Here is a 15,922-nt window from a genome sequence, read left to right on the forward strand (position 1 = left end):
TTTAGAGTCTTGCAAGTACTTCCGTGAATCGTACATGATTCTCCACCAAAATTGGAGACAAAACTAAAACTTTGTATATTTCTCTTGAAAGAGCCAATTCAATCTCAATAGAGATATTTTAATCTTTTATTTAATATATCAAACCTTTTTTCATTGAGTTCTTAAAACAGATATTATGAAAACTTTATTTAAAAAAAAAACAATCAAGTACACAATATTTTGGTAATTGACAAAGGGGGAAAGAATGTTTAAAACTCTTTCTTTTGGTACAAATGTCTCGCCTAAAGATATAAAAAGGGTTGCAAAGGGTGAGATTTAAAGACATACTAGTATTTCCTTTCAAGGATACCTACACAAATCAACTAAGTTAAACTCTACGTTCAAAGTATGAAACAATCGAATCTGTTTAGCTTTTCTCATTATGATGAAGCTGGATATGGAGAGCGCAGATTGCTAGGTATGCAAGGAGAATTCATCCATACCCTAGCATGCAATTTGAGCACCTCCTTAGCTTTCTCTTTAGTCTTGTGTCCACATTCCACTTGAAGCACCAAGCACAATTTAGCCACAATCCCTAATTGCAGCATCTCTTGAAGCACATTAGAAGTGGCACAGAACTTTGAAATAGACAATAGAATTCTCACTGCCCTTTGGTTTGCAACATGAGAAACCCTAAGAATCTTCTTTGAAACAATAGCAAGCCCTGCTCCATGATTTAGCAGCTCGGATCGGCCTTCGGCGCACCGGCAAACTTCATCGAGCACTGTTAGTATTGTTTCACAAGCCCTTTTCTGTGATGAACAAAGAAGCAATTCAATCAAGACAGGTACCGCGCCTGCTTCAGCTACCCTGACCTTGTTTCTTCCCCATGGAGAAACACTTACCAGCAACTGCAGTGTAGCTTTTGAGGCCTGCTGAGAAATTCTATCACGTAAAACTCGAACCAATTCGACGAATAATTCGTGTCTCAAGCAGATGAGTTGCATTGGATCAGCCATCTCTAGCATTGATTTCAACAACGATACTGCATAAGCACGAGACTTGCAGGTTCCACGTTGCATTACTCTCGTTAAGGACACTACGATATCACCATTTTTGCGCATAAGATTCTTGAGAGCAGCTTCTGAGAGGTGGAGATTGTACAGAATGTTTAGAGCCTCATCAGTTGGTCTTATTGGCTCGAATTCATTATATAACAATCCGTCAACAGCTGTAGGGTCGTAATTGCTCACAATTGAAGCCAAGAACTCGACCACGCCCGAAGATTCCATGCACCTCTTGTTTGTAGCATTCTCGGAAGCGATTGATTGTAGCCGCCTGAGACACTTTATCTGGTGCAAGGGTGACTTGGCGGCATCATTGAGGAGTTCGGTGATCTGAGCTTTGCTGATGGGTGGCTTTGGCGTTGGGATTCTTTCAATTCCATGGCAAGCATTTAGCATGCACCATGATTGAATCAATCTTCTCAGAGTATGATTCGGGGTAAGTTCACAATCTGCAATAACTTGCTTCGTAACGGGACATGCAGTGTTCTTCCCTGAAAACAACCACTTCTCAATGCTTTCCCTGTCGTATGTGATCCCTGTTGGAACTGTAACAGGATCCGTCATAATCTCCAGAGAAATTGGGCAGATAAAAAATGGAGGAACATCAATTTCTTCCATTTTCAAAGCAACCCACACAGACAAGAAAGTGAAAAGGTATCTTAAGTTTGTTTAACAAAGATTAAGTTGTGAATTGGTTTGAATTTTGAAGAGGATTTAGAGGATGACAAATTGAGAATCTATATCTCTACATATTAATACGTGGGCGGATATTCAAACCCCGAGAAAGTCAAAACAACAGAAAGGCTGACCTTTCCAAGCAATTGAAAGGCTCAAGGATGACAACTTTAACTACTACAGCTAAAGCTATGAGTGAAAATTTGCCTGGTCCAAATTAGCTAAAAGCTTTTATGACTATAATTCTAGCATATGCTTCAATACAGAGCAAATGGTGCTAATACTAACCCATTTTAAAATTTGTCTAATTCTAAATTTCATCCTTCTAGTTTATTAAAATTGAGAAATTAATTCTTCTAATTTGATTTGTTAGTATTTGGTTCTCCTACTTCATTAAATTGAAAACTTATTAGTTCAGTTTAAACGCATAATCTTGAATTGTTTATTTTTATTAATTTTATTGTATATAAATTAATGGTTGGTTTTTGCTAATTTATTGCGTATAAATGGTTGAACTATTAATTCTTTTTTTAAAATATTAAACTGTTGATTTTCAAGTAAATAATTTAATGTTAAAATTTAATAGAGTTACACAATTAAACCAACTTATCTCTTTGGATAAGGACCAAATTCTAACAAATTAAAGTACAAATATTATTCTTTTTTATAAAGTAAAGAAATGATAGTTAACAAGATAAGGAAACAGTGGTTAAGCCCCTTATCATTGGCACCTTAATGACCAAGGCTCAAGTTCTGTTGATGTAATTCCTTAATTTATAACATGAGTTAATACAAAAATAAATAAATATTAAATATACAAAATTAAATTATAAAATAACACTACTCAATTAAGTTTATTATAAGAAAGGCATATTTAGTTAAACCCGAGTTAACTAATTGAAGTAAATTAATTTGATTGAAATTAACTTGGTCAAAGATTGATTAAAATAATTTTATTATATATATAAAAGCAAATAGTAATATGGTACATGATAGTGAGTGTTGGCCAAAACAAAATACAATATTAAGAATATATTCAAAATTTCAATATAAAACAGAAGTCATAACTAAAAATATTAAAAATAACTCATATGATAGTCCGATGGTTAGGGTGTTCACTATTTGCATGGCTTAGTTTTGAGTCGTACAAATTATATTTGTTGTTCGAGCTTTGCTTTGTTCTTATAATTCACCAAAAAAATATTATAATTTTTTTAAATTAAAATTAGTTTAATTAGATTATTTTTGTAAAAATTTTAGTTTAATTAACAATAAAATAATTTAAATTTTCGATTAATTCTAGTTTAATTTAATTATTAGTTTATTTAATTTATTATTTAAATAAGGGAAAAATGATATATTTTTCAACAAGAAATATAAAACAATATATATGTTCTGGATCAACAACCTCGTGCTATTTTACTGTACCCAGAAAAGCAAAACGCCGTCAATGGCCAAGAAATTGAAATGGTGAAGGCTAATTTGGCTGCGACAGCAACACTCGTTGGTTCTTTTATTTTGGCTTCGGTTGTCCACCTCTTTTGACCCTCCATTTTTTATAAAACAAAATTTCATTATTTTATTTCTTGGAAGATTTTTCTTTTCTTTCTTTTTCCTTTGGCGGTAATTGACGATGACAATGATAAAGCTGATTTTGTCTTCATAAAATTAATAATAATTCAAAATTGGAATGTCAGAAGCATGTCTAAAGACAACAATAGAAAACTAGTACCTATTTATATTATTATAATGTCTTATCTTTCAATAACTAAATTTCAATTCAAGTGTAAAAATTATTATTTTTACAAAGTATGATAATATTTATATCTTTTTATATTTTAATAATCTTAAAAAATATTTACAAAAATTATGAAATTTAAATCCAAAATATTTAGTCTCCCTTTCCTAATTTTATCATTTGAATAAAAAATATATTTAATTTTAATATCATTTTTTTAAATTTACATCATTTCTTATATTTTTGTACGATTAATCTTTTAACAATCCAATCGTTGAATTTATCAATATAATTATGTTTGTCATATATGTAAATTTTCAAACTAAACTGATATCTCTATCATATTGATATAAATATTATATATATAGTAATATGTATTAAATGGTTAAAAGTTTTTTACATAAAACAAATTTTTAAAATTTTTTTAATTTACTTTAAATTTGGCATACATGATTTATATGAATAAAATGTAAAAACGTGATAGTTGTATCATTAAAATATTAATTGTACAAAGAGATATGAAATGGTGGTCGAGTCTTAGCTCTGTTGGCATTAACATTGTTGATAGCATTTATCTTCTTATTTAAGAATTAAGGAGTAATTATACCCTAGGCATTGTATCAAAAAAAGGAAAAGATATGTGAAATTATGTTTACACCAATACAAGTAAATCTCTCTCTTTATTTTATATATTGGATATTTAAAGTTTATTATATGTCTATAGTTTCTCTTTCTTTTTTTCCCCTTGATTAAGAAGGGATTGGAATCTGTATGTTAGGTTCCGGATTTGTAAAATAGGTAAAAGTTAATAAGGTTACTAATTTTGGGTCAATAAGAGCAATTCTTTGGTTATTAACTAATAATGTTGACTTTAAAAAAAAAACCTAATAATGTTGACAAATTAAAACTTGTGGAATTGATAAGACGATAACTAAATCAACTTTAGAAATAAAGAATTATTCATCTTCACCGTTTATTTGATGTTTTCTGAAAATAATTGAAATTTGGATGTATCAATTTCACTTGCGGTAAGGATTGGTCGGTTTTGCATAAACTCACTTTTAGAAAAGTTAAAGAAGTTAGAGATGAGGAAGTTGTACACAGCTTTGGAAAAAATGAAAGGTTAGGAATGATGGTAATTTAACAAGTTCACTCCCAACCCTACAAAAATGCCTTAAGCTAGCTCAATGAATGATACACAACAATCAAAACTATTGACAAACAGTCCATACGATACAACAAACAATATGGGTATCCTATATTTTATGACATACTAACTATATCCAAAAGATTTTGGAATATTTTATCGGGTAATTTTATATTGATAAAAGTAATTTAAGTTCCATTTGTTTCACTGAAAATGACTTCCAGAAAATGATTTCTGAAAAATGACTTAATTTTCTAGAAAAAACTAATATTTTCTGGTGTTTGGATGAATCCGTGTAAAATATTTTCTATTATTTGACAGATTTTTTAAAAATATTTCATAAAAGTTGTTTTCAATGAAACAAACATACATTTGAGATTTATGATAAAGAGTTTAAATGAATTAGTGAATTGATTACAAAGTGATGTTAATGTGAAATTATAGTAAATAACGAATCTTCTTGATGTGAAGGATTAAATTGTAAACTTTGTGAAATTTATAATTGAAACAAGAAAAGTGATATGCATGAAAATTTGTTATGTAAAATAAAATATTATAATGAATTATTTGATTAAAGTACTTATATGGTGAAAAATAAATTACATGGCAACAGGGACTAAATTCAAAAATATACAAAAGTTTAAGTGTGAAACAATTTAATATGTGAATAAGGAAATTATGATAAAATTTTGAAGAATGTGTTATGACATGATGAAATATGCATATAGTATTTTAAAAGTGAAGTTGTGAAAAAATATGGAATTTTTACAATGACTAGGACTAAATTGTTAAACTTGAGAAAATATATGGATGAAATAATAGAAATGAAATACATAGAAATTTGATATGTGAAATAAGAGATTGAGATAAATTATGTGATTAAAGTGTAATAAGAAAGAAAATTGACTTAATATGATTAATTAGTGAATATTGAACTTTTATAACAAAAAAAGACTAAATTGAAAAGTTATGAAAGTTTATAAGAAAATATTTGATAAGAGAAGAATATAGTAGAGAATGTAACATCCCGGTACTTTGACCTGATGTTTGGGTCGGGTATGGGGGTGTTACAGTGAATAGAGCCTTATCAGTTTGGAAAATGTGTTAAGAAAAAAAAATTTAGTAAGACATTTTATGAGAATAAGGGGGTAATTTTATATTAATTGGAAAATCTTATACATTGACCATCTTGTTTTATATGAAATAAACATCGAAAAAGATTAAAAATATTTTCCATAAAAGCTTTTACGTTGAAACAAATAAATTCTTATATGCACGTTCAAAACCAACTTAAATAAATTTCACAAAACAATTTTACAAAGACATGCATTTAAATTAACCATGATATAAGGCAATAAAAAATTAGATATCATAAAGTGTAATTCTAAGTGTTTGTTGCTTAGAAACATTCAATCCTCGACATCATTCGTTTTCAACGATTTACCTGTCTCTTTTGCTTTAATGTAGAAAAAACATATAAAGTTATTAAAATTAAATCTAAGTTGCCAACTCCATGTTAATTTGTCTAAATTTAATCTTAAATAAATTTTAATTATTCTAAGTGAAATTAATTTCTAATTTAATCTTATAAGCATTGCTAATCAAACTAAAACTAATCACATAGTGAAACATAAAAAATCCAAATTCTGTGGTTGTGAGTGAAGAAGGAAAATGTCTTTCTTTTGAAAACTGTAACACTAAGAAGGTGTGATTTAGGGAGGGGAATGGAGGTGCGGTTATAGATATGGCAGTGTATTTTTTTCCGGCACTAACCCAATCTTAGAGGTATAAGTTATTGGGCAAAGGTGTTGCTGGATTTGGCACAGTGACTATGTTGGATCTGGTGCCCTAAGTGTAGTATTTTCGTCCAAGTACACTTGTAATTTTTCGAACAGATTAGTTAATAAAATTATTCATGAATTACATTAATATTTTGTATATTGTCCTTACATGGTTTTTGCATACAAAGTAAAATGGAAGAAAATGTTGCTCACTGATTGTCTAATGTTTAACTAATACTAAGCAGTATTTCGTGGTCGAATCGTAATACAAAAAGACAGCTTACATTAGTAGATGAACCTAAACATGCCCTTAATCTAATCGAAAATGAGTAATCTAATCGAAAATGAGTAAACCGATTGAAAGACTAAGATGATTTCTATCAAGTCCAATTATGGAGATGCCTTCTCTTGGGCATCGGGGTGGACGACTCCCAAAAGATAGAGACATAGATGTGACTGACTGGACTAACAATACATTGGACTGAACCCAAGCAAAATATATCCTAAATTTTTTTATAGATTTATTCACTTGTGACGTTCATAGTGTGACATACTTAAATCTTAAGTGGCTGGCAGACTATGTATGTGTGACTCGTACATTTTGATGTAAGTAAAAGCCTGAGTTCAAATAGATAAGGAATCGAAAGCTGGAGTGTTGGGTGTACGACTTTTACAGTACGTAGTGTCATTCACAATAATGGAATTCATAGCTCGAAACATGAGTAAATGATATCCTCTCATTGGTATTACATGATTAATAAAAAGTAAACGTGGCCACGGGACGTCCATCTTTGTGATGGATAACTTGATCACTATATGATAGCGATTGAATTTTCATGAAGGAAGATTTAATGGTTACCATGAGATAAAATAAGATCATATTGGGAGAACTAATATTATCCCAAAGAGATCAAGGATATCCTATGAGGGTAACACACTTATGATAAGGTCATTGGACGAGCACTGAGTAGTTGCTTTCGTAATAGTATGTCGCTATGGAGAGCTCAGTCATGATACTATAGTGGAATGACTTCGTGACTAAATGAGTTTATAATTAATGACTAAATGAGTTAATAAATCATTTGATCCCTAATTGCATATGTCAAATTGGTCCCTCCACTAGCTCGTTGAAACCTGAAATGAATTACGTGTTTGAATAGAAATGAATAGAATGAATACGAAAAGAGAAATTAGAATCATTCAAGAACGATTATGGTTTTTCCGAAATGGAGAAATGAAATCATTTGGAAATGAATGTAGGTTTCCAAAATGGAAATGGAAACGTAAATGATTCATTTGCATTTCTATATGAATTACTCAAAAAATGATCGGAAGAATGAATTTATGTTTTTGAGCTATGTTGAAGCCTGAAAATGAAAATAAACCATTCGGTCACAGTAAACATGTTGAGTCGTGAAATATTAAACATATTTTTTAAAACTTTACTAAGGATAAAATCGTTAAAATTTTACTAAGGTAAAATTGGAATGAGAAAATTATTTATTGGAAAATTAATGTTTATTTTGGAAATTTGAAAAATATGTATTAGATTGGATTAAATTATAAATTGTTGGGTTAAAAGTCTAGACAGTAATATAATTGGGCCTAATACAATGAGAGGCCCGAATCCCCATCGTAATACATATGAGGGGAAACACGCCGTATGAGCTCCTTTCCCTCTCCTAGTTGGACTAGGAAGTTGTTTTTTCTATTTGATATAAACTTTACAATTCAACAAGGGTTCTACTTTTTCTTTCTATAAATAGATGGCACCGATCATTGGACCCGATGTGAGAGAGGCCCAAAACCCCTCATGGACATGAAAGGGGCGACAACCTTAGAAGGAATACTAGGGTGTGTCGTTCACCCTAGTCCTATTCTAAATAGGATGTTGTTTTTCTATTTGAAATAAACCACTACAACTCAACAAGGGTCCTATATTCTCTTCCTATAAATAGATGGCACCAGTAGAGCTATGAACACAACTTTGAGAGATTGTTATTCTGTCAAAAAGTAGAGAGAATTTATTCTCGACTATTACATATATTTTTTCGGAATAACAATTCTACCAGTTTCTATTAAAAAGAGAGAATTTTCATTTTCACCCTAAAAGGAGAGAAAACTTTTTCTAGTTATGCATTTCAACTGAATTGGTTCAAACCCACACTCGAAACAGTTGTGATACGAGAAAAGTGGAGAAGATCGTTTGGATGAAAGTTGGATACTACGAACGTCTGCTAAGCCGAAAACATAGGTACGAATTCAGTTAAGGTTGATTGTTATAAATATCACAAACCGGATCGTTTTTAAAATTTTAATTTTCCACTGTGTAAGAAAATTGTTTTCAAACCAGGATTTTTCAAACACGTGTTCTACCACTTAAGGGAGACATGTTCTTGTTCCGTTGATATTTAACTTGTTTGGATCGAAAGCTAATAGTTGTTGCAAGGGTTTATCATGTTGCCAAAAAGAGAGATCGCTAGGAACTTTGCCTATATGTTCCATTTTCCTGTTCCATCTCCTGTTAGAACAACATTTTAAACATTTAATTGGGACAGTCAAAGGTTGCGAGATTGTTGGTCTTCTATAAAATGTTTTTTAATGCAACAAATGGGTAAGTGATTCGTGGTAATGAAAACTAGATTCATGTGAAGACTCTCAATTCATTCGAATGACTTACGTAAAGGAAGAGAAAAAATTGTGTTTTTAAAGAGCTTTATCCTTAATTTGATCGAAGTATTTGACATTGTTAGAAAACATGCTGATAAAGAAATTTATTGGATAATTATCGAAAATAATTTAAGTGAAAAATTCATAATTCAAAAATATTATTTAACAGAGGTTTTGAAGAAGTCTATAAATAGGTAGCAGTAATTGTTGATTTGCAAAATACAAATTCTTTTGAATGTCTATTTCGATAGCAATTTTGTGCTTTTAGTGACAATTTTATTTAACACTCTTTATAAATTTTATTAGAGAGAATTTTCATATTTGTATGTGAAAATATGTTGGATGAGTAATTATAATAATTAAATTCATTATCAAGCTACAGAATAAAATAGGTTTAAATCAATAGATAATACAGAAAATTTGTTAGATAAATAATTAACTAAGCAAAACTCAACAAAGTAAAATTAGCCATGTGAACTGCGTCTGGGTTAATAAATATTGCTTTTTTCTCTTGTTACTTTGCACTATTCTTTACTTTGTCGATATGCAAGATGTTAACTTACTGTTCCGTTCTCTCTTCTAACTAAACTTAAGACAACGAGTTGGGAGTTCATCAAACTGAGGTGTTTCAACATGTAAAAGTGTATATATATATTAAAAATAAATACACATTCAATTAATATACCTTGTGAAATGTTTTGTCGATGCAAGGGAACTTGCGCCACTCATCAGTGTGTGATCTAAGGATTCCCATAGCTTTTTCTTTCAAGTATGGTGCAGTACTGTCAACTTGCAGCATCATGCAAAGCTTTGTTACGGTTCCAACTTCCACCATTTCTTCAAGAACCGAATTTGTGGCCACGAATTTGCTTATCAACGAAAGGATGAACACGGCTCGGTCATCAGCCGTCGGGGACACCTTCATAATCCTCTTTGCCACGACGGCGAGACCGCCTTTATGGCTAAGGAACTCAGCTCTCCCATCTGCACAACAACATAGGTGGAAAAGTATTCCCACAATAAGCTCGGTGGTTCTCTTCTCCGGTGATCCCAATTCAAGCTCGATAAGCGCCGAAACGGCACCTGATTCAACCATCATTAACCGATTTCTTCCCCAAGGACAAGCAATTAATAGCGCATGCAAAGCTGCGTTCATTCCCTGCTGAGAGACGGTGGTGGTTTGTTTCAAAACTCCGGTGATCATCTCAAAGAAAGGCGGTTCTAATCTTTCAAGTAAACCGGAGCTGCTGCTTGAATCATCGTTTTCAATGCTAAAACGGCGTGGGATTTTACCATAACTTGGGGTTTGAATTCACATCCCAATACCCAAATCAAGGATTTGATTATCTGATCATTATATTCTTGAAGAAAAATCTTTGCTTCTGCCAATGGAATTCGAATGAAAACAAGTACCCTTAGGGCTTCTGCAAAGCCCTGAGCAGAGGTTTCCTCGAAACAATTTACGATGAACGATAACAGAGCTTTAGGCACCCCGGTTTCCACCATGAACTTCCGGTTTCTTTCATTTTTGGCCGCCAAGAAATCCAGCTCTTGCAGGGCTTTGATATTGGAACCAGGTTGTTGAAGCTGTTTGATGAGTTTAAAGAAATGAGATTTATCAACGGAAAGTTTAGGGGTTGGAATCCGATCAACGCCAAGCGACGCGTTCTCGGTGCACCAGGATTGGATCAAACGGCGGAGCGTATGGTTAGGCGTTAAATCAGATTCTGGAGGCAAAGGCTGCTGGGTGACTGGACAGCTTGTGTTTTTGCATGTAAGTAGCCATTGCTCAATGCTCTCTCGATCATACGTGATGCCGGTTGTGGCTGTCACTGGGTCTTACATAATTTGCAGAGATATAGGGCAGAGGAAATACTTGGGAACTTCAATACCATCCATGAAAATATATGAAAAGAAAAATCAAAATGGAAAGAGCAGTGTTAATCCAGGAGAAATTAAGAAGCTGAAAATTGTAGGTTTGTTTTGAAGAACACAAGTGGAAGGGGAGGTTTTGAGGAGTAAAAGAAAGCGGCTTAATTTATTGACTAAAATAGAAAGGAATTTTGAAATAATTGGATTTGGTCGTCGATTACTCCATCAATTGGATTCTCATGCATTAATTCGAGAGAGTTGATTGGTCAACCAAGAAAAGTTTAATATGACGGCAGTTTATGGTTTTTCGTATGAAATATATGATCCATAATTGTATAATAATGAAAATTTATTTTTGTGTACGTTTCATAATTTTTCATTATCACATCAAGTTACTTGTATATACATTAGTAATTAACATTAACCACCGTAAAATAATTCAATTGGTTTATTTTTAGGCTTAATTCACAATTTAATCTTATATTTATTCTATTATATTGGTATTTAAAATTTTTTTAATCTAATTTGATATCTAAAATATTATTTAGTTATGATTTTTAGTTCAAATGGTTAATAAATGATAAAAAATTTGTTAGCCAATCAAATAATGCCATGTGGCATTTTAATAAAAATATATAAATTTTTATTTTATTAATTATAAATTTTAAAAATTTATAAAAATAGAAATAAATATATAAAAAATCCAAAATATATATAAATTAAATTTAAAAACTACAAACTATATAATATATAAAATACTTAAAAAAATTAACCAAAAAATTAGAAAAATTATGGGTTTCTTCTCCATCTTGGTATTCAAATCTATGCATATGAACCTGAATTACTACTTTTTTCCAATCGTAAGTGAGTTTTTTCTTCGTTATCTTCTATGGATGAAAAACTAGTACTCCAAACACCATTTTTTCAGTCATAAGTGAAGAAAAAAAAATTCTCACGTTTGGTTCATATGGATGAACCCGAATTACCAAAAAAAAAAAAAATTTGTTAAAAAACATATCTCCATTCCTTTTTGTTCTCTATTTCTCATTTCTCTCTTTCTCAAATTTTTTCAACCCTCTGAACTCTATACATGTGAGTTAAATTTTTAACCCAACTATTATGAAAAACTCATTCATTCTATGAAATAATTTAATTTTCTAAACCCAAATAATTGAGCATTTAACCCCAGCTATTATGAAAATAAAAACTGAACCCCCCATTTTCTGGTTAATTCTTTTTTCTTTGGTTTTCTTTCTTTCTTTCTTTTTTTTTGTGCTAAAAAATTGAAATATAATTATTGATCACATGTCAAACTTGGATGGGCATTCATGATACAACTAAGCAAAATAGTAGCACCTTGAATTGTGAATTCTTTGATTTGGATATGTGGTTTTACATTAGAAAGATGAACATGTTATGGCTTGCATTAGCAATAGGAAAGAAAGTTGTTAAGCTAGTTAGTTCAACGTTGCGTTTTAAGTTAAAATTTAGTAAAATGGTGTGCAACACCCTCATCCGATCCGATTGCCAGGTTCGAGCTACGGGATGTCACATCCATTATCAGAGTAACTACAAACATTTAATGTTCAATTAACAACATAATACAAGCATACATTAACATTTTAAACCATAATAATAGTATACAACCTTTCTCGAGTCTTATAAGAGCCAACACATGCTCTAAAGTTAACCTAGAATCGAACAATGACCAATTTGCAACATTTTCAAAATTTCTTGTCAACGTCGTGACATGGCATATTGACTTGTCTCATTGTAACGACGAAGGTTCCATGTCATGCCATGGCCTGAAATCCAGATCTCGTCGCAACAACCATCGCTTGATGTCACGACATAGACTCTGTTTTTGGCACCACTAAGGCCATCTAGTACCTATTTCCATACAAACAAACCATTTACACATCTGGTGCATATTTGCACACTTTTACCTACACAAAACCAATCCAAACTCATACTAAACATTACATTTTAACCAATTCAAATCAGTAAATCCAATATGCCACTACTTGGCACCAAAACGTATCAATTTAACCTATTCAAACTCAACTTATGCTATTATGCCTTTAAGCCATTCAAACTAACATTTAACTATGCCAATTCATGCTCAATTATGTCATTTGAATACCATTCACACCACACATCATTTACCAACTCACATACACCAATTGACATAACTTCCACAACATTAAGCATTAACCAAATTCAAACCAAATCTAAGATTTTACATTAACAAAGCAACACCTATGTACATGCCACATAACCAAGTCTAAAAATGATCAAAATACTACCGAATATATATCAAGATAGTGTGAGCTTCTCGTAGATTCAATCGACACGTTCTGCAAGTTAACAATCTACAAAGAAAAAGAGAGGCAACGAAGTAAGCATAACGAATGCTTAGTAAGTTCATGTGAAAATTTAATTAACTTACCTTGACATTATAATAATTAAACAATTGGAAACACATTGGTATAACACCTAACATTCTTAACTTTCATGTGCAATTCAACAATATAACCAACAAATTAGATCATTTGCATAACAAGATCATATTACTCAAATCATGTATACATACAACCATTCCATCTTATAACATATATATTTCAAGCTACGCTTAATTTGAAAACATAACTATTCAACTCATTTCAACCATTTCATTTCCATTTTTAATTATTGTTTTTTGCCTGGAAAACTAAAGTAAATTGAATTCGGATACTGGACTTGTATGCTCACAAGAGTTGACATATTTGGGCTACTTATACAAAATTCATATCATGTTCGATGATTGCTCACACAAGCTTCAAAGAATCTGCAACATATGCTAGATCTCAAATAATCATATAAGTTTCTAATTAAACATTTGTTTTCCTTTTTGGGACACTCATGTCATGTCATTTGTATCCTAATCATTTACTAAGTTCACACAGGTATCATTACCATTATCGTATCATTTCAAACCCTGTAGCCGTGTACACGCTTTTTATATTTCAAAATAGCAGTCCATATGCATTTCAATTATTTGCACCAATTCAAAATAACAAAAATTTTTGTATTTTACGATTCAATCCTATTGATGCCAAAGCTACAAATTATACATTTAGATAGACTATCAAAGAAAGTAAACACAATTTAGTCATAACATAATAAAATAATGTAAATTCCATAAGAACTTACTTAGCAAAAAAAACAAGCAATTGAATCTTGAAGAACTAATTAGCAAATTTGCCTTTTCCAAGGTTATCTTCGGTTTGGTTTAAATCTCAATCTATATAATAATTCAATTCAATTTATCAATTCCAAATATCTTATACCATCCTATTATAAGCATATATCAGTTTAATTTCATTATTGCCTTAAATTTTTACATTTTATTCAATTTTGTCTCTAAAATCGAAATTGCCATAACTTTAAAATTTGAGCTTCGATTTCGAAATCGATCTCAATTAACTTCTTCTATAACACTATATTAAAAAATCACATAAATATTACACCAATTTTGAAATTTCTGCACTTTAGTTCCTATGTTCAAAAACTAGCAATTAAACTTTACAAACTAGTCTTTTTTCACTCCTAAGCTTAAAATCTAACAATTTAGTACCCAAAACTTCAAGAAATCAAAAATGGAAAATTTTGAAAACATTAATAGTTTTGCAAATTGGTACATGAGCTAGTTAAATCAAGCTTCTGGAACCTCAAAAACATAAAAAGCACATGAAAAAGACTAAAGTGAACTAACCATTTTAGTAGCCAAAACTTCAAAGTTTTAAACCCTAACTTTCTCTTCTTTGTTTCGTGAGCTGAAGAAGATGACAAGAAAAATGTATGGTTTTTCTTTTATTTTAACTTATATACTTAGATTAATAACTAATTAATCTTTAATTAATTAATACTAAACATAATTAAAAACATTGGTAGACTAAAATTTTCATCCGCCACTATTTTTCTTAATAAAAAGAGTCTAATTGCTCAATTGGGCCTTTAGCTAATTAAAAGTCTATAGTGATTAACTTTTACCAGTTTTACAATTTAGTCATTATACCTTAATTAACTATCCAATTGACAAAATTAAGAGACCAAACTTTAATTAGACTGTATATTAATATCGTAAATATTAAAATAATAATATTTACAGACTCGAACATCAAAAATAGGGTTCTGAAACCATCATTTCTGACACCCTTGAAATATAGGTTGTTACACGGTGCGTTTCAGAGGAGGATCGAGAGTACTGTATTTTTTGTTGAATGAAATGGTGATTTTTGGGCTAAGAGGTAACAATTTTCATGTAACAGTTGCTTAACTGATATTCTTGTAACTTCATTCCTTTCCTTTTTAGCAGGGCTGGGGACGATAAGCAGTTATGAAAATGATAAAATGAAATTTCTTCCTATTTGACCTCTTTACTCTCTCTTTCCTTCCTCTCTTCTCCAGATTCCTCATATCTTTTCTAAATTAGAACATACCTAAGGTATTAGATCTATACAATCCTCAATGGCCGAATATGGGGTCACCACTCAGTTGTAAAAGGAAGTTGGCCACCTTCAACAGGAAGTCACTAAGCTTCAAGTTGAACTTTCTCAGTGGGATGCCAAACTAGATGCTCATTTGAAGGAGTTAAAGGACGATTTTTGTGGAGAGCTCAAGTTGAAGCTACAGAACCTATTTCAGCAGTATTTAGGTAACTTAACCTATGCTCCGTCTGTTGGACCATCACGGATAAGGGAAAAGGCATCTTAGATGGTTGATCAGCTACAAATCGATGTGGTAAATTAGGCTTTTCTGACACATTTCAGGAGCTTTTTCTTGAGCAAAATAAATTTTTTAGCTTAGTTTTTTGTTATTTTTGTATTTTTATATTTTTCGGTTAATAAGTGAAAATCTTTTGTTTTTGTTTAATTTTTTACCCAAATTTATCGATAGTGCCATTGGGAAGTCTAATATGAGTTTGAGTGGTGTAGGTATGTGTTGGAGGTCG

The 15,922-nt window shown here is 31.0% G+C and overlaps 1 protein-coding gene and 1 pseudogene across 1 annotated transcript; both read right to left on the minus strand.

Moving 5' to 3' along the window:
* Positions 1 to 419: 419 nt before the first annotated feature.
* Positions 420 to 1,664, minus strand: LOC107898427 (E3 ubiquitin-protein ligase PUB23). The gene has a single exon (XM_016823906.2). It carries the CDS (start codon positions 1,662 to 1,664, stop codon positions 420 to 422), a length of 1,245 nt encoding a protein of 414 aa, XP_016679395.1.
* Positions 1,665 to 9,535: 7,871 nt separating this feature from the next.
* On the minus strand, positions 9,536 to 11,043 carry LOC107898426 (E3 ubiquitin-protein ligase PUB24-like; annotated as a pseudogene).
* Between the last annotated feature and the right edge of the window lie 4,879 nt (positions 11,044 to 15,922).

The sequence above is a fragment of the Gossypium hirsutum genome, chromosome D04 (assembly GCF_007990345.1).
Source record: "Gossypium hirsutum isolate 1008001.06 chromosome D04, Gossypium_hirsutum_v2.1, whole genome shotgun sequence".
In the NCBI taxonomy this organism is placed as follows: Eukaryota; Viridiplantae; Streptophyta; class Magnoliopsida; order Malvales; family Malvaceae; genus Gossypium; species Gossypium hirsutum.

What these genes read in the sequence shown, in the direction of transcription:
- LOC107898427 (XM_016823906.2), bottom strand. Translation starts at nt 1,664, where the DNA reads ATGGAAGAAATTGATGTTCCTCCATTTTTTATCTGCCCAATTTCTCTG.